Consider the following 20,864-nt stretch of genomic DNA (forward strand, 5'->3'; position numbering starts at 1 on the left):
TACTTGATACCACTAGTAGTACTACCACCGCTCACACTACTCGACAGAAATGACCACATTTAGAGATGCAAGGTGACGAGAGAAGGTGGCGGTGACAGCGAACGAAAATTCAACAAGTAACTCGGAAATCTTCAAGGGATGGTATATGCCGCATCGTGGAATGGTGTTTAAATTTTAAATCCCCTGAAGGGCCATTATAGGCTGATGACAAACGCCGTCGTATCTGCAGTTCGTGACAGTAAATGAGTGTAATTATATCAATGGCAGGAATGTCCAACATCTGGCAAGCGAACGTACGATGGACTCCACGATCATAAACTGAGCAATGTGATTCAACACCACGATAGTAGTACCCAGGTGTCGAAAAAAAAAAAAGACCAAACCGTATCAAATTCCCACGATGCATTTACACTTTGCAGAGGATTGAAACGCTTCAGTAAGTGACACCAGAATAGTTGTTTGCGGACATACCATGGTGGTGAGCATTAGACTAGTCGCATCAAGTAGACTGGTATCATTGAGCCCTTTCAGAAAATATCTGTTCTCCAACATGCTCCTTCAGTACACCTACCTGCACGTCCTGGAGACCCTACGCCTACCACCCGCAATCTCGATCCCTTGATGCACCCATTTGCTCGTGCTCGTGAGCGAAATCGTGCTTTGAATGCTGCCAAAATGGACAAACTATTTGCAAAGCCCTTCGTAGGGGCTCTCGAGGGTCACATAGACGCGGTCGAGGTGTTATGCAAAAAGCCTGGGTCATTGAGTGCTGTTGCCAGTGGTAGCTGGGATGGAGGTGCGTTGAGAAATCGACTTGGCTGACAACCATTCATACCCCAAATTTTTTCTTCCCTTAGGCGTGATTTTGCATAATGTTTCCGAGCGCAAACACATCCGTCGAATACAAGGTGCTCATAAGGGCAAAGTGTCGGGCCTTTGTTTTGCTCAAGACGACCGGCTGCTAAGCTGCGGCGTGGACAGCAAAATCAAACTTTGGGACGCGAGCCCGCAAGATGATATAACAGTCAGTTTCTCAGTTGGCGATGAGTTTTTTTGTATATCTACCCCAGTCCATCTAGGAGCAGCGCCCACTGAACGAATATCCGGGGAAATCAGCATTCAAGTACGCTGCTTAGATACGCTGGAATCTACATCTGATTGACGCGTCCCTCCACAGTTCAATAGATCACCATCGTTCAGATCCACTTTTTGCTACAGCTTCAAACATTGTTCAAATATGGGACGAAACAAAGTGGGCGTTGTCCATCTCTATGATCATGTCTCAGCTGATTTCGCATTCAGGAGCGCCGCAATATCCAACTTGACGTTCCCCACGTCCACAGAGACCATCACGTCTGTGCGATTCAATTTGAGTGAAACAAGTGTACTTGGCAGCATTGGCTCAGATCGAACTTTCACCCTCTATGATATTCGCACAGGAAAGGCAGAGCGTCGTATTGTCATGCAGATGAGCTCAAACGCGCTTGCATGGTCACCAACTTTTCCAACGAATGTCTTGCTTGCATCTGAGGATCACAATCTCTATACGTTTGATGTCAGGCAACTGAAAACTCCCACTCACATCTACAAAGGACATGTTGCAGCAGTTATGAGCTGTGATTGGAGCCCGACTGGATTGGAATTTGTTAGTGGTGGATGGGACCGAACAGTAAGAATATGGAAGGAGGGTCAGGGCACGAGACCAGAAGTGTATCATACTAAACGAATGCAAAGGTAAGTCCATGTATCTCCGTTCGTCAGTTTGTTCACACACTGCGATAAGGGTCTCATCATCTATATTCACTGCCGACGCACGTTTTGTACTGACGGGCTCCGACGATGGTAATGTACGGATATGGAAAGCCAAAGCATCAGAAAAACTTGGTATCATCACAGCCCGGGAGCGCGCCGCAATCGAATACCGGGATACCTTGAAAGACAAATGGAAGCACGACAACGAAGTTGGCAGGATTCAACGGTAACAATTTTTCTGCTCAGTTTGATTCGTGCTCACTAGTAGCACAGCAACCGACACTTGCCAAAGCCAGTTTACCAGGCTGCGAAGCTCAAACGCACTATGCTCGATACTCGTGCCGTCAAGGAAGAACGTCGGCGGAAACATACATGTGCCGGAGAGAGCAAACCAAACGCAGAGCGCAAAAAGATGGTTATTACGGAGCAGACTTAATTGCGCACTCGACGTTAGCCTATACCTATATTATGACCCCCGTATCTTGACATGCAACAGCGCAATTTCACCTACACATGCTGCAACTGCCGATCACCCCAACTACTGGTGATTTATAAGTGGGTCGTAGCGGACCTTGCAACACGTTGTTAGTATCCAAGGCTGCCATGGAAGTGGTGCATGATGAATATTAGACCTCGAATTTGAAGGCTTCGGTGAAGCTATGAGCCACGTCGGCGATCAAGGCCATTGTTGTTAGCCGGGAGTCTGATTCAACCTTTGTGGGAATATAACAGCTGTGATATTTAAATTCATATTCAATGATCGATTGCTTCCATACTACATACCATGGTAATGCTCTTGCACACTAAAAACTTTCAGTTGGTTGCTACATAACTGTTTTTGAATAAGCATTCTATCTTTGGAGTCTCCACATATGATCACCCAGAAATCACTTGTCTATGCGCCTGCAGGTTTCCACCTTAACTCCAGTGGCCAGACCTCGCATGACCAGTACTTCTCCCTTCTTCCCCCGTATGCATCCAGTTCTAACTAGGGTGGAAACTTCACGCAGGAAACCCCAATTTGTTGCTCATCACCGTCGACTCAATAATGGAGGCTTGCCACCAGAGTTGCTCCTATTAATCTTCGAGCATGTTTACGCAGATAGTACGCTGAACGGAGAGTGGATTGCGTGTAGCCCGCAGTCTCGCACGCAGTTCCCATTTGCTCCCGCGGCCGCATGCAAGGCCTGGAGAGATGTTCTTGCGTCGGTGCCACGCTTCTGGACACGTATCATAATCAATCTTGACACCACAAAGCTTTCAGATATCAACACATACCTTCATCTCTCCCGAAAGCTCCCTTTCGAAATCACCGTCACGCGAGATCAACGATTCCTTTCTCATTCTCGCACAAATAATGATGACGAGGGCGCCCAAGCAGCCGCAGCCATGGCGCTGATTGTTCCCCATCTACATCGCTGCAGGGCTTTATGTTTCCAGCTCCTTCGCAGCTCCTCTTTGCCTGCTCTTCGCTATCTGAACGCCACTGCACCTCTCCTTGAACGGCTAAAGCTGCAATGTGGGGTCGATGATGGCGAGCATCCCCTCGTAGGCAGCGAAGATCCTGAGCAGTGGCGCTTCTACGCTCCAATGCTTCGGCACCTCTTTCTCAACGGGCGCAATTTCCGCGACGCTTGCGCCCTTCACTGGGTCGAGTCACTTCAAAACCTAGAGGACCTATGTGTTTCGCGCTATTCCGGTGGCAAATACCCAACAGGAGAGTTGCACCTGCACGACGTTTTGCTTGTCGTCGACAGACTTCATCGCTTGTTTGGAATACTTCAGAAGCTGACTCTTCAAGATACTTCATTTGATGGCATTCTTACGCGACAGGACGGCTACGACATTCAGATCGAAGCTGTGAGCCTGCAGTCCATTGACCTCTCGACGGTCCGTGCCATCTTTATGTCTAAGACCGGACCAGCTCCACGCCTTGTACACATCAAGCACGAGCTCTCACCTTGTGTATATCACATTCGCTTGACTCAGGCTGACACCCTCGTGCTGGAAGGTCCTTTCTCACACATGGCTAACGCTATCAATATCTGGGACGGCAATTGTCTTTCCATCAAAAATTGTCCCACGTTCGACGATCGTACCATCCGTGACATTCACCGTTTTTGGGATCCAAACAAACTCACGTCTCCAAACTGGTCCCAACTAAAGATAGACAATTGCACAGAGTTCTCCGCAGATGCGCTTCTGGCCTTGATCGATGCACGCAACGATGCGGTGCAACGAGCGCGGGATAGAGACATCACATCACAGGCCCCTTTCAACAACTTGCAGGTTTTGCAGGTACATGGTGGGCCTCCTATCTCTCCAGATGACGCAGAGGCGTTCAAAGAGAGGTTGCTCACCTTCGAATGGCATGAAGCAGCCACAGGTATAACACATTAGCGGAGTATAGGTATGCGAGGTTTCACATGTCACCGTTGACACACGGCGGGCGTGTTACTTTTTTACTGCAACTCATCTATCAGGAACTACACATTGTTTTGTAGAATGGGCTACTACTAAGTAGGGTACGTGGCAAATACTACTCCAGCTCAAATTTTACCAGGAGGGACGATAAGTAGGATAGAATACATATGGGCTGATCTCAATGGCGGATGATCATTCGCTCGAATCCAACCGTACAAGAGGCTCTGGATACTAATATATTAATGTGTAGTAGCAGTCATTCGATGTTACAGTTGACGGACAGCTGATATAATTTCGTTGGACTCATGTGTACTTACGCTGCGGGATGCTGAATTCCAGACTGTCTGTCAGTAAGTGGGCAAGCAGCACCAGCGACCACTGACATGTCGACATCCGATCACGAGCCCAGCAGAACTATTGTTGTGAAATTTAGCTTGAGGTCGTGGGTCGGGCTTGAGAGGCAGCCCATTGGGACTCAAGCTCAAGGCCCGGTTGTCGGAGAGTCGGAGAATACCCTCACATGAAGTCACTGTCACTGTGGCAGGTCCCGGTCACCAAGTGACTGTCGGCGGCCTGGTCTCTTGAATTTGGGCGTGTAGGTCATATGCTGTGTTATCAATTTTAGCTCCTCGCAGTGCTAACGGAACCGTTGTCAAACACCTGTGCCCCAACCATAGGAATGGCGAGATATTCGCCCTGGACCCAGGAGCGCCGCGGTAATCCATTTGGTTTGATTGAGACCACTCATAGTCTTATCAGATATCTGTCAGCTCAAGCTCACCGTGACTGAGCCAAGGGTGCGTATTGCAGTCATGATGAACTACGAATCGGAGCTATCTGAACAGCCTGCTCCATCAATTTTGATTAAACAGTGATGAAACTTATGCCGCAATAATGATGGACCTGATCAAGTTGAGGCACGAGGATAGAAAGTAACTGCCAGGGCATACCAGGGGAGATAGTATGAGGACCATAACGTTTCTGTTAATAAGTTTAATTTGACTGTACCGTACGCGGCCACACAGGCTTTCTAGAACACAGCCGGATGTCGCTACTTATCTGATATGAGGAGTGATGGGCCCTGGGGGCGCAGCCTTAGTGATGTTCTGGCTATCAGAATGATATGCACACTTTCGAAACATAGCATTGCAAGTGCAAGTAGTAACGAACACGGGGTAGTTACCTGTAGTTAAGTTTCGTCGTGGGAATGATCATCGTCGGGGAACAATAATGCATAAATTGTCTTGTCATAGTACCTTTTACTAATCCTACCGTGCCCCCCCATCATACATATTCCTTTTCTACAGCAGGCGGGTCCTCTCTTTTGTTATATACGCAGGTCGTTCTTTGTATCATTCAACTATTGACCGGAACAACTCATGTCCGATTTCAAACGGTCCTCCGGTCTTGATTTCAAAGATCGTAACCCATTCAGAGACCAAGACCCCTTCGTCGACGGCGCGGGTGACTATGCACTACCAAACCACCTCCAGCGTAACAAAACAGAACGCCTCCGTCTTCAGGGTATCCAGCAGCCTCTTCCAAATGCTGGCATTGGTGCACTCAAAGTTCCTGATGGTCCTCAAACTCTCGGTCAAAAGTTTGACCTGTGGATGATCAACGAGGGTGGAAAACGCCTCTTTTTCTCTGCTTGGATCTTTTTCCACATGCTTGTTATTGCTTTCGGGTTCATGAATTACCAGCTCAGTGACGACCTCACTGGAGCCCGCGCAACGTTTGGCGTCACCTACGGTAAGCATTCAGATATGTCGTGTAGGTCCCCCTCTAATATTACCATAGCTATCGCTAGATCAGCAGCACTTGTACTACACACCGATGTCATCTTCATTCTCTTGCCAGTCTGCCGAAACTTCATCTCCCTGCTTCGCAGAACACCCCTTAATTCGTTTATCCCGTTCGACAAGAACATAACATTCCACAAGGCAACAGCCTGGTCCATGGTTGTCTTTACTCTAATCCACATCGGTGCTCACATGCACAACTTTTACGAGCTTGCTCTCGCTGATCCAGATGCAAATACATTTGGCAAGCGTGTGCTCGTCTTCTTGCAAGCAAATTTTGCCACCGGTCCCGGTGCTACGGGTTGGATTATGACTATTGCATTGGGCGTCATGGTCTGGTTCGCTATGGAGAAAAGGCGCCGTGCTAACTTTGAGAGGTTTTGGTACACACACCATTTGTTTGTCGTCTTCTTCCTCGCTTGGCAGTTCCATGGTATGTGGTGCATGATCAAGCCGGACAGAGAACCGTTCTGTTCCTTCAACACTATTGGTGTCTTCTGGGTGCGTGAACTTTAACAAGCTAATTTTGTGCCATCGCTTGACAACGATTTTTTTCAGCGATACTGGCTTATCGGTGGCCTCATTTGGACATACGAGCGGATTTTACGTGAAGTTCGTTCACGTCATAAGACTTTTATCTCCAAGGTCATCCAACACCCATCTAAAGTTGTCGAAATCCAAATCAAAAAAGAGAAGACCACTACTCGGGCAGGGCAATATATCTTCATCTCTTGCCCAGAGATCTCCTACTTCCAGTGGCATCCCTTCACCCTTACGAGGTAAGTCAACTCCCTAATCGCTTTTGCGAGGAAATGCTTATAATGCCACAGTGCTCCTGAGGAAGATTATATTTCTGTGCACATCCGTGTCGCTGGTGATTTCACCGCTGCGCTTGCCAAGGCTATCGGCTGTAACTTCGACTCCAAGGATTCCAAGGATGTCGACGCCAGCGGTGGGAAGGTTATTGGCACGAACACAAATCCGCCGCTCAACCGTGTGCTCCCTCGTATCATGGTTGACGGTCCGTTCGGTAGTGCCAGCGAGGACTTTTTAAATTACGAGACTGTCCTCCTTGTCGGTGCTGGAATTGGCGTCACGCCCTTCGCTTCGTGCGTATCACATCCCTCATTTACTTGATGACATTATTGACCATATGCATTAGCATTTTGAAGTCCATCTGGTACCGCATGAACAACTTGAACAACTCCAAGCCTACCCGTCTCTCCAAGGTCTACTTCACTTGGGTCATCCGCGACTTTGGCAGCGCCGAGTGGTTCCACTCGCTACTGCAGGCTATTGAAGAGCAGGACACGACAAACCGAATCGAGATCAATATCTACCTTACTGCAAAGATCAAGGAGGATGACATGAACAACATTATAGTGCGCGGTACCCCGTATTCTTGGTAGTTTTTGTACTAATTATATTTTCCTTAGGTCCAAGATGTCGGTGCAGAGAAAGACGCTATTACTTCGCTGCGTGCTCCCACTCATTTTGGCAGGCCAAACTGGGACAAAGTGTTTAGTTCCATGGTTGAAAAGCACCCCGAAACTGATGTTGGAGTGGTTCGTAGCTTGTTGTTACTTTTAACTCATCCGCTCACCCGTTCTTTTCTAGTTCTTCTGTGGCCCCCCAGTGCTCTCCAGGCAGCTCCACCAGATGTCCAACAAATACTCCAATCCCAAAGGCACGCGCTTCTTCTTTGGCAAGGGTGCGTTTCTGCTTGTCCCTCCGTTGCCAGGCCTAGCTGACTCGTTCTGTGCAGAGAATTTCTAGGGTAGTTGGATCTTACTCTGCATTCAGTGCCACTAGTACTGTAGTCGGGTTGTTTTTGTTTCGCTGTATCTATGTGTAATACTATGAACCACGGGATATAAAATGCAGGGGATTACCACTAGCTGTGGGTAGGTATATATATAATCCAAAGTAGGGAGTGGCACTATGATACCAAGTATATCCACGAAACCAATGACTTAACTTGTTACAAGTTCGTTGCTTTCCTGCATAAGTAGATTGTCGTAAAGAAAACTCCAGACCCGTTTCAAAACGAATCCGTTGCCAGGCGGAACCTATTCGGATTCTCTATTAACCAAGGTGGCGGCGGCGTCCCCCACAAACTCTCATACGCGTTCATCACGTTTCCTTGGGTGATTGATGGCGTGAATGCGATGTCGTGTCGCCCACATGTGCACTGCTCGAGCTCCCCGGCCTCTACGAACGTCGTCTCCAATGCACAGTAAAGCTCTTTCTTATCCTTGACATGGTACACCTGGCACCAAATCTCTAACAGCTTACGCACAAAGTCGCCCATGTTACCCTCGCCGCTATCAACGAGCACTACCATCAAGCAGTCCGCGATCTTCTCGTGGTTCCACCCAGGGGGTTGCGCCTCCTCCAGGTCATCGTCCTCGCAGCGCACGACGTCGCGTGTCTTCTCCCATGGTACAGATGCTAGTGCTGAGCGGCTCCGCGCGTGTCGCTTCCGCGAGGTCCATACCACCGGCCGCGAGCGGATGACACGTCCGTCTGCCCCCTTGCGCAACATGACCATGAGGTCAGGATGTCGGATGCAACCATTGACAAAGGCTTGTGCTTTAGCGTCGTTGAGAGATAGAGAGCCGTACAGAGACAGGTTGCGCTTCGTCTCCTCCCACATGAGCCCGAACGACTGAGAACCACTATCCGTGCAAATGATGGAATGCCGAGGTGAGGAGAGCGGTATGTCGCTGGGAATAAAACCCGCCAAGATCAGTTCTTTCGCACCGTCGAAGCCGTATTCGTACTTGACACACGATTGGGAGAGGGCTGTCTCGGAGAACAAGGCAAATCGGGTCATGGCAATGACTTCGTCCATCTGGAGAACTGAAGCATAGGCTACTAACTCACGGGTGCATGGTATAGATACGTACCGTCTTACACGCCATGCGGAGGCAGGAGTAACAATGGTAGATTGCCATCATGTGGCCCCAGGCGTGCAAAGGCCATTCCTCACCGCTGGTCTCCTTGAAAACCTTGCCCCCCAAGACCATCACGTAGTCGCCTTCCCTGTTGGCCCGCAGAACGTCGTCCACAGCATCTCTGATATCGTGGACACACAGAGCCTTGACAGCATTCCAGATCTTTTCCAAGGTCACTAGGTCCAGGTTGTCATCATTGAGAAGCGCCATGACACTGTCGTAGCTCTGAGACAAGAACATGAGGGCTGGCTCCGTGAAAATTCCGCGGCGCACATAGGCGTATATGACTTCTAGTCGTTCATCGTGGTACCTGGAGGTAGAAGGGGTGCAGCAGTATCGGGCCAGACGGGACCTAATCTTCTCCAGGAATTCCACAGACTTCTCGCGCAGTACCGCCTCCAGAGGATCGTCGATAGCTGCATCCCGGTCGCTCTCTATAGAATGGAAGGAGGCATCACGAACAAGAGATTCGCCTTCATATCCTGAGCAGTCTCCTGGATCGTGTGCATCAGGGTCGCGATCCAAGACCCAAAGCGCATTCTGTGCCTGTAGGATGAGTTGATAGCCCCGCGTCTCGACGTAGTACAAGAATCTTTCGACTTCAGCACGTTTCTTGACGAGGGATTCCCAAAAGGCTTTGTGACCAAAGTCCTATTATCCTGCAGGTGAAATCAGGTTCAAAATTCCGCCTAGAATCTCATACCATGTCATTGCTATCATGGTAAAAAAGCAATGCGATCAATGAGGTCAAATGATACTGAAGACGCCTACTCACCCGAAAAAACGCTCGGAGAAGTAGACTCGAGCTTCTATACATCTTCCACCGGCACTCAGTGGATGACAGTGAAATGAAACTCATAAAGGCATGTACCTGGTCAACAAATTATACTTGAGCCTCAAGCAATCATTCCATTCCTTGAGGAGCGGAAGGGCGGTGCACCCCAGGATTGTCGTAACATCGCTGCACGCCGGGTTATCGACAAGTGTGTCGAGCAGTGCATGATGCGCCTTGTAGTTTGCATACAGTTTCAGTCGTTCCTAGAACGAGATTCAAACCACCGGCTTAACCCCATAGAGTACCGCCACCGTGTGTTTGAGGAACTAACCTCATTGTGTCGCGGGCACCAAAGTGGACCATCAACAGTCGGCATACTACACTGTATACCAGCAGAATATAAGGCAGCGCAAGTGTCACGCTTTTTCTTGGGCGATTTTGACATGGCGTGAGGTTGGCGTGATCAAGGGAGAGCTGCGAGGACGAGACCAACGTCCGGGCATCGGTAGTGGTCACAAGAGTCATGTGATGAGTGACAAACGCGTTAAAATTCAGACTCGTCTGGTCAGCATGAAGATCAAAAAACGTCCGAGTCAAGGCACGTTCAACCCCTACGCGTCGCGGCATACTGGGCTTACGATCTTACGTCCTTCAATCATATCGTCTGCTTAGCATGACAAAATTCATGGTCCAGGTAAAATGCCTGAAGAATTTTTGATCCGCGCTAGCTAGCTTATAAAAGACGGGCACAGTTCCATCTCTCCACTACAAGTTACCATCTGACCAGCCCTGGAACTCTCTCACTTATCAGCTCTCCAAACCCTCTCTTCTTTGAAATGCTCTGCATTCTTTCAATGGCTTCCGCCGTCGCTTCCATGGCTAAAGCGGGCGGCCGCGCCAATGCCAGACTGGCACAATCCAGTGCTGCGGGAACTCTTCTCCCGTGCGTGAACCCTTTTCGCGCGCTGGGTCGGCGGAGCAAGTTTATTTGCCTGTAACATGATGAAGCACAGATGTCTCTTGCCATTGGTGAATTCTAAAGATAACATGGAACCTCTTTGTCTGGCTACCAGTAACATCGAGCGTTGCACAGGCACTTCTATCTCACAGCCCAAGTTCCCACGTGGAATGCACCCCATTCGCTCAAGCCTCGAGGACAGTGCAGCATGCAGGCAAACAGGACGTCGCAGTTGAAGTGTACTTCTGTGTCGCCACATTCAATCGAGTATCGAAGGCCAATGACCGCGCGCTTGCAATGGCGACATCATGCAATCACAGTTCGCATGACAGGCGGGGGGCAAGGATAATGCATTATGTCCCAGAAGTGGACCGACATATTAGCCGCAGATACAGAACTCCGCCGGCGCCAACTACAGCCTCCATACTTATGACTGGCGGCGCCCCTCGCTTAATACTGAACGATCAGTGACAAATGCAGGCTGAAATCTTACTCAACTACTGAGAGACATTTCATGCCGACGTTCGGGTTTTCATCACTTGCATTCAAATCTATAAAAAGTTGAGTCACCGCACGAAAACACTCCGCGTGTGATATCACCATGCGATCGCATTTCAAATATCGGGCAAGAGCAAGATAGATTCCCAAGGCAAACTGAGATAGGATCACCGCGGATATGAAGTCGAACGATATCCACCCAAATTCCTCAGTTATGGAGTTGCTGTCGCCATGAATGCGAGCAGACACTTGGATCCGGATGTGCAATACTACGCTATCGACAGCGGAGTTTGGTGGGGCAAAGAGTTACCCACGCAACCCTACGCTTTGACTCATGTGGGACTCCTGTTTTTCCGACTACTAATCTACATATTGTCGTTTGAAGTGGTGCCAGGTCCGACTGAGTTTCGGTGTGTAATCGAGTGTAAGGGTTATAGGATATACGTCTGTGTGGTCCAAGATCTCACACAAGTCTGGGTTTCATGCAGTGCGTTGTCCAAACCCACAGTAGTACCATCCCGAAAAAACCCACCCGTACTGGAAATTCCAGGTATGTCTCACATGGGTACAATGAGAACCCTTTCAGGGGAGAGTTATTCATCCTTCAAAGCATGGTCCAAGGCGAGGGCGAGGGAAATTGCAATGCATTTGCGATGTCGCTGTTCTTATTTGCTGGAAGTTGTCCTCGCTCATTGAAAGGAGGTTCCGGAGAACGGTGTATTAGTAAAAAGAATTAGACATTCTACATTCTACATTACGGAGATCAAAAGGCATCCGTGGTTTCATGATTTCTAGCCCGTATAACCGGTACCATAGCCGTATAAGAATGGGTCATTACTGAAGTTGAAGACAGAGCATCCGCGGTTGATAGTCTGATTGCATGAGAAGCACCAGTTGTTAGTGGAGTTGATTGTAGTCCACTAAACGAAGCCATGAGCAAGAAAACATATGCGCTGTAAAGAGCAACTCACAAAGAGTTGTTGAATCAAACTATCAAGCGTGATGCTTGTGTTGCCGAACATCTTGAGTTGACGGAACTGGCTGTCTTGAGTACCGTTCTTGAACTTCATGCTGACCTCATGCTGACCCTGCGAATTCTGTGACAACTCAAGAGCAACGACAGAGGCGTAGTTGACTGTGAACTAGTATCAGTCTGCAGTGCTGAATTCATACACTAATGAAACAATACTGACCGGTACCAGAGATCTCGGGGTCAGTCAAGGTGGCATTTGTGACGTTAAACAGACTGATAAATGGCTTGTAATCGATTTCCTGGATATTTATCTTGACTTGGTTAGAAGGTTTTGTCATGTTACCCAAGGCCCAGATGACCTCAGGTAGAAGTGTGCGAATAGAAACTGCAGCAACGTTAGTCGGATGCATTTTCAGCATCAAATCTAAACCTACTTTGGCCGATGCCATTTTGCACGGAATCGGTGAAGACATTGCGTTGGAGCCAATCAGAGTAATAGCGCGCTTGCTGGAGGAAGGTGGGAGGTAGGGTTTCGTAATATGTCTTGTTATATGTGTACTGGACATTGACGTGGTCGTATATCTGCGAGACGATGTGGGCTCAGTCTGACGATGTTCAAATGAGCCTCTTACATTCCACTGAAAATTTTTGTTAGAAAAGTTTTCACAAATACAATGAGGTGACATACCATATTCGTGAAGTTGTTACTGACACTCCCCAAGTAAGGTTTCAAGGCGGTCAAGAAGGGGGCGGCAGTGCTGGACATGTTTAAGAATGTAGACGAAACGTAAAGTCTGTCCAGGTGATCTACGAAATACTGTTGCCGGGAGTTATGAAATGAGGTCCTGAAGGTGCAGATTTCATACCTCGCAATCCATCCAGCTCGTGAGAGATGGACTCTGCCAAAATTCCAAAGATTCCACTGTAGCACATAAATTAGAGGAGAAAAGAGCAATTTTGACTGACTTGCCTGGAATATACTGGTATCCCCCAAGAGGAGGAACGACCGTTGTACCATTCGCCAAAGTTATCTCTGACTTTTTTGTGGATGGATAGAGACCCTGAAGTAGAGCATACGCGGAGTTAAGGATGACATTTCCTCCACCAGCGTCTGCGCGGACAGCCAGCTGATTGATGTTTGCCACATCAGTACTGATATTCTGGATGAAAGACGGCGAATCGGAATTGAGATATGTGTTACGAAGAAAGGTGCCGAGTTCATATTCTTGTTGCTAAAGACTCGTGAGCGAGATCCAGTATTATAACAGAGCTCTCACCTCTCCAAGAGGGGTGATGTATGCTTGGGTAGAGTTGTATGTAGCTGGGTCTTGGTAGTATCCGGTCCTGTCGCCGTGGCGAGCCAAAAGAACAACACCGATGAGCCCCGCTGTGGTTGTGGTGTTGACCATGGCTGGAGTTATTGGACCGGTAGTGATGAGGGCTTCGGCTTCACAGTTGTCCACTTTATAGCACACCAATGTGGATAGCCATTCAAAGATGCCGCATCTTGAGTATAGCGCTATCCTAGTTGAGCACGCCAAGACAGATACCGCCACACTTAGTACCAAATGGTATCGATCGAGTCAACACTTTGAAGGAATGCCAAGCGCTATAACACAACATATATTGAATTGTCGCCGTACTGGAACCATTAAAACTGCGGATCAAGTTTTGATGTCGGAAACTCACCATCACCGGTGTCACCGCCCGCCACATATGAAATATCAGCGCGTTTTGTACGGATATACTTCAAGGCTGCAGTAGTTAATGAAGCACAGATCAATATACATACGAGCGGAGTCTTAGTAAAAAAACACGTACATCCATGCTAATCTACACAGGATGCTGGAGAGTCAATCGCACGAGTGCCTATACGAAAACGCCCGGTAGCTCCTACCCCGGTGACAACGCAGATCAGAGTGGCAGTAAGATTCCGGCGTAGCGTGCGCGTGAGCCTTCGCGCTTAATTTCGAACTCCGCTAGACGGTCGTGTCTGGTCAATCAGGCCAACCGTCGGGGGCTGGTCTCCAGTCTAGCCACCCTTCAAGTTGTTCAGTTCATTTGTTTATTTCGGAAGGAAATAAGAGTAGGGCTGATATTAGGCTGATATCATGATTGCCTGTGTCTGTAATCGACAATGTTGACCGGGATTAATTATAATGCGCCAATCAGATTAATCATCTATCACACTAGAGTTGCACTAGAGTGAGCACTGCCACTAGACTAGTCACCATGCTATGCCAAACCTATGTAGTGTACGACCATACTATTCTGACTCCGAAAAGGGGTTATATCTCCGAGGTAAGAACACGTAAAATGGGATGTTCGTCTTCAAAGAGCGCTGTAACCCCAAGTGTATAGTTTCAATACTACCCAGATGGATCTAGTCCGAGTCGGCGCTCTTGGCAAAGGGTAGATGTTGTATCGGAAAACATAGCTTCACCTATGCCGATGCGTGCCTCAGGCCTGGTTCAATAGGCACAACCTCGGGTGCTTTGGCAGCGGTCCATGGCGCTCAATAAATTCGCTTCGTTACGGGTGACACATGATGAGACAAATGAGGGCGGGCATCAACGTTTACTAGCTATGCAGTGCAACCAAAAGGAGACTGGTCACTACGTGCATAATCATTATTATGGCTAGCTGCTGGTATGAGTTGTTCATGTGGATGGCATTAATTTCGCAGTCGCGCTCGACACATCACATGACGTGCCGCCGGCATCCAAAAAATGATGGTTTCAAACATAGCACTTGCAGTCTCTCTTCCCCATGTTGCTGGGCTCCGTGTTCGACAAATTTTCCTGTCGTTCCCCAGTCCCGACTGATACAGCTGTTTGCAAGCAGAAGGAATAATGAACTGTTTCATTCGAGAATAGTAAGCATTCTATAATCATCAGACTGAATTTGATACTCAAGGGCGTCACAGAACTCACGGAAAAGTTCTTGATGTGTTCCTGGAATGTTCTGGCCAGTGTTGAGCTACTGATCGAAAGGTCTTCTTCCTCACCATCACTGTCATCTGATTGAGTTTCCCCTTCGTTCATTCGTACCTGTTCCAGTCCTTAAATGCGCGTTGCCGTGGTGACGTGTAAGTTTATTCTCGATGGTTTTATTACACCGATGTTTGCTATGCAGAACATTTGTCTGCTTTTTCCGCCCCTGTTCTGCGTGGTGTTGCAGTTAGTGCTAAACAATCAGATGCGCGAAATAAAGAACGTAGTGTCAATGCAGTCATATCTTTCGACTGCACCTGTCCAACCCGCTTGCACAAGATCATGGGGCACTTGCTGCTGGGTTTCAGCACTTGTACAGTCCTGATGTGGTCACTGCTCTACGTACTCCAGTCATCACCGCATCTCTTGCTCTCGATTCAGCAGCTATGCGAGTCCCGAATTGCAAAGCCATGTCTTCACCGTGGATTTCAGCATCTATCAATGATCTTGCTCGCCGTTTAGAGAAGCTGAACCGCGCTGACGTCCAGCCACGTATTCGTCGACTGGCGCCACGCTATCGCACACTCTACAACAACCTCTCTCATTGAAAAACGTGTAATACACTCGCATACACTGTCTTGTCAGTATTCAGAAAGTGCTGGGAAGTCTGTCAAGGCTGCGGCACGATGTCATTATCATCCCGCCCAACCTCCGTCCCGCCTGCCTGCCATCAGAATATTTACCTCCATGATTCCTGCGAGTCTCTCACGCTTGCCTGTCTGTCTACCACTTCCTCAGTGTTTACTCAGTTCCTGCTCACCTGCCAACTCCATGTCGTTGTCTGCAGATCACAGCCTACAGCTCCCATGTCCTCCCTCCAGGTGACTATAACCGTGACGGCAAGCTGACATGGATGACGAGATTGGCATGATGGTTCACATAGATGACGTCATGCATGATGGTGACTGATGTAGGCGCCAAGGTGGTTGCAATGATGAAAGCAGTCCTTGACCGCGCGGAACTTTCCGATCACAGACATGTCCCCAGACTTTGGCGCGGGGTTTGCACAGACTTCATACAGACTAGCCATTTCCTACATGTCCGTTGCACAAGGCTGTTCTCTGTCACATTCTAGTTCATGAATTTGTCGTGCTTGTTACCGAACGTCTTTCACAGGAAATTGTCTCGCGCTCTGTCAATTAATTGATGACATATCAGCCTATCTAGAAGTCAGAACCTAGCGCTGGCAGTCACGACGTTGATGGGTCCCGCGTATATCAAATTATGTTGGGGCGTAGGCAGTTGTTGCCATGCGCAGCCTACCCGAGGAAAGCTCTTCACGATTCAAAAGGCAAAAAGAAGGTTACTGACGAGCTCGGAGGCTAGTCTCCTATCGATATATAACTTTTCATATCAGATGCAGCACTACAAGTTTCGCAACAGTGTTCGAGTTCTAGTTCTTAGCAGATGACTGTTTGCTGCCAAGGCGCCAATCCATCGTCATATCTCAAGTCGGGGACTGGCGCTTTGCAGCAGCACCACAATGCCAGCAGCTCCTCGCCGACTCGGAAAGCCACCCAATGAAAAGAAGCGGCGGAAAAACTCGTGAAAGCCGGTCAAAAGGATAGTAACGGCTCCGAAAGAAAGGTTTCCCAAGTCACACCAGCTGCAGAGTTGATTCGAATACAGGTTTTTTCCCTGGAAGCAACATGAGTTCTAATGTATATTTATATAGAAACGCTTCGGCAGAGAACACAGGTCGTGTGTCGGTTGGAAGAATGAGCGCATCACTCCACCCCCGCTCCCACTGTTCAAGGAGTTCTCTCAGGCTCTTTTCTCTACCCTGAATTAATAACAATGATGTTGGCGCACATGGTAGGGATATTTATGTTAGTCGTACGCACGACGCACCCATCAGATAGGATTCAGCAGTACAACATTGTTACACTTCGGAGGCGACGTCAATTTAAGGTCAGCTGCTGCACATGTCGCGTATCAGATATTCACCGTATAGTATGTTTCTTCTTTTCGTTTACTGTACCGCTATTTTTTTTAATTCCAATTTTTGTCCTTTGGAAGTTGTACTCTGTGTACACCATGAAACCGGAAGGAGGTTATTGTCACCGCCTGGATCGGCGTTTCACCAAAGTAGTAGTGACATAGCGATGACACGGCGATGACATGGTGATGACACGATGATAGGTGACGAACGGGTGCGGGTAACTTTGTATCACTAACTGTTTGAGTGATCGTCAACATCTCGCGAGATCCAATTGAACACCACCTTCCCTGATAGTCATTTTCGTCACCTTCCAATTCCGTTAACTTCAGCTTATCAGCTCTGGTTTCACAATTGAACAATATTAGTACTTCGCATTGATATCGTCAGCCAGCTAGTGCCGCACATGTGCAATGACACACAAAGTGAGTTACCACTTGCGCGTCCGACGTCCGACGTCCCGATGACTCGGCTAATCATCATGCGTACCCCCATCAGTCCGTCATTCCCGCCGGTCGTTTTAGCTGTGCCATGCGCTAAGATGAGATGACTTTGTACGCGCGATAAGGTGGGTCTATCAAGCTGAAATATACGCGTACATACCGTAATTGCTTAATGACTCAGCGGCTTAGCTCCATCTGACGGGCTGAGTACCAGTTATAACTTGAATGATGATGACTGTAGCCCTGCATAAGGAAAGTCTCCACGTTTGTCAAGTCACCCGAAGTAAAGGTTCACGACACTTCGTGAATGATGTTGTCCTTGTTGTCATGCGGGAGAGCATACACGTTCGCGACTCTTGAAACCATCCTTGGTTCAAACGTGACCTCTTACCCCTGAGTCTGTCTGTGTTCTTTCCACATAGACGCCATAGAAGACCTCGAAGCCGTCAAATGTGTGAGTATCTTGCTAGATTGGAAGTCTGAAAGTTCCGACCACAAACTCGTCTTATTTCAGTCAAGTTCGCTGTCTGTGAACTTTCAGCGAACAGCTGTGCTACTAATAGCTTCGAGTTCTGTGAGCGCGGAGCATCTTGGCACCCCAAACATTCGTTCTCCGCGAGATCGAGGAAAAAATCCTACGATATAGATCCGCGAAATCAATTCTGGCACAAGAACGGAAAAACATTCCACTGTGGACGGTTGAGATGCTAAAGGGGTGACAATTTGTGAGCTGGCCGCTAAAACATAGTCAACGTTGAAAACAACAAAAAGAAACAAAACCCAGCCGTACGTGTCGCCTCATGTTGTGGGTGTAGCACATCTACTCTATTTTTTCAGCGACACTTTTGTCCCAGGGATAAGATTTAGGCCTGGCAGCAAAATCCTCGGGGTGATCGAAAGAGGTTGATAAAAATGAAACCATCAGCTACCCAGGGCAAACTTAGAATTTGTCAAAGGCGATGGACAGTGCCTTGCATGTGAAGACGACGCGTATCGCGTGAATTTGTCGCACACCGCAAGTCGCGGAACACCATCCAATCAGAGGCTGCTCTGAACAAATGCCGTGTTAGGGATTGGTCGAAATCAAACTCAGCACAATTATTGAGTTCTTCCGAATATGGCAATTCCTGGCCTTTGTAATTTGGCGGGATGTTTGAGCTCATGCACGCGGTAATTGTAGCATGTGATTGTCGATTAAAATTGTGTGGTATACTTGAATGTCGTACTAGGAACGTTCTCTGCGTGATGTACTGCAACTGTTGAGGCACGGCTACCGTCGGAGCCTCGATTTTGCACCGTGGTTATGATCATCAGGCCGTTCAAGGCGCTGTTGCGCTGCTGTTGTGCTGGCGCAAAGCAAATGAGTCTCAAATAGCCATGATCTCATTGGCTAACCTGGCCGCCGGTAACTAACGGGGGGGCGTTCCATCCATCATCACTTCAGCCTCTGTCCAGTGCAATTACAGCTTTTTTCTAATGTCTGATCATTGGTTCCCTTGTGTCCGTCATGTTCCTATATAAGCTCCCTTGCTCCCATAATTTCTTTACTGCATTCATCGTTCACCCATTACCCAGCCATGACCTCAACTCACCAGGTGTCTACCAGTGCTACCACAACCGCGGTTCCCCTACCTGGCAGAGATGCTGGTTCTGAGAACAAACCACAACCAGTTTGGTCACTGGAATCAAATAGAAGCTCAAGTCCACCACTCTCCGAAAAATGCGATAAATTTGGCCGCCAAGATGGTATCTGTTGCAAGGAGCTCAAGAACGAAGATGATAGAATGTTGATAGATCCTGATGTTATCCGCGACATGTAAGTTTTCCCCTTCCAGCTCGCAGCCTTCTATCTGCGTCTTCCTCACAAGTCACTGACATCCCTTCTATAGTATCATTGGGTTGTCGGATGGCTTGACTGTTCCCTTCGCGCTGACAGCTGGTCTGTCTGGCTTAGGGACTTCAAGAATTGTTGTTGTCGGTGGCCTTGCAGAAATCATTGCTGGTGCCATATCCATGGGAATAGGTGGTTTCCTTGCCTCCAAGGCTGAACGGGACCATTTCCGGTTCTTGCGACGAAGCACGTACTCACGGGTGATGCGGAGTTGCGTTGGAGAAATGGAGAGAGAGGTACACGATGTCTTGGGTCCCATCGGTGTCGATGAACCGACCTCCCAGGCTGTCACGAATTGCCTGCGGAGGGCGGAGGATGAATCTGGGTTTGACGCAAGTACATCCGCACCTACCGATGCGGAGAAATCATCACTGGGGATGAAGAGCGAGGTTGGGCTATCAGCTTTCTTACTCAAATTTGGAGAGGGGCTAGGTATGTTCATCTTGTCGTAATTCTTTCGTTTGATGTGGTTCTAATTGTCGCTACCTTTTACTTCTTTAGAGGATATTCCGACTCGCAGACTATACCTGTCCGCATTCACTATCGGCATGTCATACCTCGTTGGCGGCATCATCCCCCTTATCCCATATTTCTTCCTTGCTCAAGCACTTGATGCATTGAAAATTTCTTGCATAATTACTGGGATAGTTCTTCTCATATTTGGTGCCGTCAAATCACGAGTTACGGGAGCAGCGAGGAGTATCTTGGGATACATTTGGGGAGCAATCAGTACGATGGCTGTTGGCGGATTCGCTGCCGCTGCAGCCTACGGGTTGGTTATCGCAGTGGAAAGATCATCTATATCATAGGCACTAATGTTTTCTCTGTTAATTCTGTGGTCTTATGGTCTCTCGTGTACCGATTAGATAATCTGTTAGATTAGTACGTAGTTTATTGTTTTCCGATTTTGCATGCAATAACTAGTACATAAAATGTACACTTGACGTTTTCCGCAAGCCGAGGTGTTCAGTTGAGCTTATGTAATTAATTGTTTGGCGGCAGTGTTGTTGGCTGGTCCTCGGCAAAACTTAATAGTAGGACTCCCAGAGATGCTAACTTGAATTTGATACAACCCTGACATTGCTGTTGCAACGTTGCACATAATCTTGAAGCATCCTTCGCGTGGGCACCTCCGCTTTCGACCGAACCTCGTGGTAACCTTCCGAGTCATACTGGTCCAGAGATTATCTCGCCTGATGTCATTGGTGGCGAATTTGCAGCTCTCGAACTTGAGCTGAAGAAGTTCAGAACATTAACGAAGTCGAAGTGCTGGAGGAAAATGCTTTTGATTTTGACGAGTCGGATCATGTCGAACAAGGAATGATAACACAGGCTATTCTAGGTGAGGCTGAGGTGATTAATTACATTGGCGAGGATAATGGATCCATCCGGAGGCATAATCGTTACTGAGAATTTCGTACACATAGTCTACATATGGCCTACTAGTTTTGCCCCTTAC

The 20,864-nt window shown here is 48.2% G+C and overlaps 6 protein-coding genes across 6 annotated transcripts; 4 read left to right on the top strand and 2 right to left on the bottom strand.

The window, feature by feature from the left end:
* The first annotated feature begins 408 nt into the window (after positions 1-408).
* Positions 409-2,461, top strand: F5147DRAFT_717782 (WD40 repeat-like protein). The gene is made up of 8 exons (XM_041438669.1): positions 409-478; positions 532-796; positions 858-1,024; positions 1,080-1,123; positions 1,178-1,252; positions 1,303-1,734; positions 1,784-1,978; positions 2,026-2,461. Exons 1-8 carry the CDS (start codon positions 473-475, stop codon positions 2,186-2,188), a joined length of 1,347 nt encoding a protein of 448 aa, XP_041287937.1. The 5' UTR covers positions 409-472; the 3' UTR covers positions 2,189-2,461.
* A 179-nt stretch (positions 2,462-2,640) lies between these two features.
* On the top strand, positions 2,641-4,409 carry F5147DRAFT_840126 (uncharacterized protein). The gene has a single exon (XM_041444274.1). It carries the CDS (start codon positions 2,650-2,652, stop codon positions 4,150-4,152), a length of 1,503 nt encoding a protein of 500 aa, XP_041287938.1. The 5' UTR covers positions 2,641-2,649; the 3' UTR covers positions 4,153-4,409.
* A 1,028-nt stretch (positions 4,410-5,437) lies between these two features.
* Positions 5,438-7,887, top strand: F5147DRAFT_397582 (NADPH oxidase B). Its single transcript, XM_041429594.1, has 8 exons — positions 5,438-5,928; positions 5,977-6,479; positions 6,537-6,757; positions 6,809-7,087; positions 7,141-7,360; positions 7,415-7,543; positions 7,596-7,689; positions 7,744-7,887. The coding sequence occupies exons 1-8, from the start codon at positions 5,556-5,558 to the stop codon at positions 7,752-7,754; spliced, it is 1,830 nt and encodes a 609-aa protein (XP_041287939.1). The 5' UTR covers positions 5,438-5,555; the 3' UTR covers positions 7,755-7,887.
* Positions 7,888-7,926: 39 nt separating this feature from the next.
* Positions 7,927-9,752, bottom strand: F5147DRAFT_397632 (uncharacterized protein). The gene is made up of 4 exons (XM_041429595.1): positions 9,711-9,752; positions 9,639-9,648; positions 8,888-9,586; positions 7,927-8,832 (listed from the first exon to the last, which is right to left on the bottom strand). Exons 2-4 carry the CDS (start codon positions 9,639-9,641, stop codon positions 8,020-8,022), a joined length of 1,515 nt encoding a protein of 504 aa, XP_041287940.1. The 5' UTR covers positions 9,642-9,648; positions 9,711-9,752; the 3' UTR covers positions 7,927-8,019.
* A 2,100-nt stretch (positions 9,753-11,852) lies between these two features.
* Positions 11,853-13,548, bottom strand: F5147DRAFT_818919 (phosphoglycerate mutase-like protein; the record flags this gene model as incomplete). Its single annotated transcript, XM_041443626.1, has 8 exons — positions 11,853-12,086; positions 12,138-12,301; positions 12,360-12,524; positions 12,574-12,721; positions 12,828-12,956; positions 13,006-13,061; positions 13,110-13,371; positions 13,417-13,548. 8 exons carry the CDS (start codon positions 13,546-13,548, stop codon positions 11,958-11,960), a joined length of 1,185 nt encoding a protein of 394 aa, XP_041287941.1. The 3' UTR covers positions 11,853-11,957.
* Positions 13,549-18,827: 5,279 nt separating this feature from the next.
* F5147DRAFT_755060 (VIT family-domain-containing protein) lies at positions 18,828-20,354 on the top strand. The gene is made up of 3 exons (XM_041440315.1): positions 18,828-19,330; positions 19,404-19,837; positions 19,907-20,354. Exons 1-3 carry the CDS (start codon positions 19,092-19,094, stop codon positions 20,212-20,214), a joined length of 981 nt encoding a protein of 326 aa, XP_041287942.1. The 5' UTR covers positions 18,828-19,091; the 3' UTR covers positions 20,215-20,354.
* Positions 20,355-20,864: the final 510 nt, after the last annotated feature.

Source organism: Suillus discolor, assembly GCF_016758755.1.
Source record: "Suillus discolor strain FC423 chromosome Unknown F5147scaffold_73, whole genome shotgun sequence".
NCBI classification, from domain to species: domain Eukaryota; kingdom Fungi; phylum Basidiomycota; class Agaricomycetes; order Boletales; family Suillaceae; genus Suillus; species Suillus discolor.

Coding starts and splice junctions, on each gene's coding strand:
- F5147DRAFT_840126 (XM_041444274.1), top strand. CDS start 2,650: ATGCGCCTGCAGGTTTCCACCTTAACTCCAGTGGCCAGACCTCGCATG.
- F5147DRAFT_397582 (XM_041429594.1), top strand. CDS start 5,556: ATGTCCGATTTCAAACGGTCCTCCGGTCTTGATTTCAAAGATCGTAAC. Junction 5,929..5,976: donor AACGTTTGGCGTCACCTACG/GTAAGCATTCAG, acceptor ATATTACCATAG/CTATCGCTAGATCAGCAGCA. Junction 7,544..7,595: donor CCGAAACTGATGTTGGAGTG/GTTCGTAGCTTG, acceptor GTTCTTTTCTAG/TTCTTCTGTGGCCCCCCAGT.
- F5147DRAFT_397632 (XM_041429595.1), bottom strand. Junction 8,833..8,887: donor TCCGCATGGCGTGTAAGACG/GTACGTATCTAT, acceptor TCAGTTCTCCAG/ATGGACGAAGTCATTGCCAT.
- F5147DRAFT_717782 (XM_041438669.1), top strand. Junction 797..857: donor CAGTGGTAGCTGGGATGGAG/GTGCGTTGAGAA, acceptor TTCTTCCCTTAG/GCGTGATTTTGCATAATGTT. Junction 1,979..2,025: donor GAAGTTGGCAGGATTCAACG/GTAACAATTTTT, acceptor CTAGTAGCACAG/CAACCGACACTTGCCAAAGC.
- F5147DRAFT_755060 (XM_041440315.1), top strand. CDS start 19,092: ATGACCTCAACTCACCAGGTGTCTACCAGTGCTACCACAACCGCGGTT. Junction 19,331..19,403: donor CCTGATGTTATCCGCGACAT/GTAAGTTTTCCC, acceptor TCCCTTCTATAG/TATCATTGGGTTGTCGGATG. Junction 19,838..19,906: donor CAAATTTGGAGAGGGGCTAG/GTATGTTCATCT, acceptor TTACTTCTTTAG/AGGATATTCCGACTCGCAGA.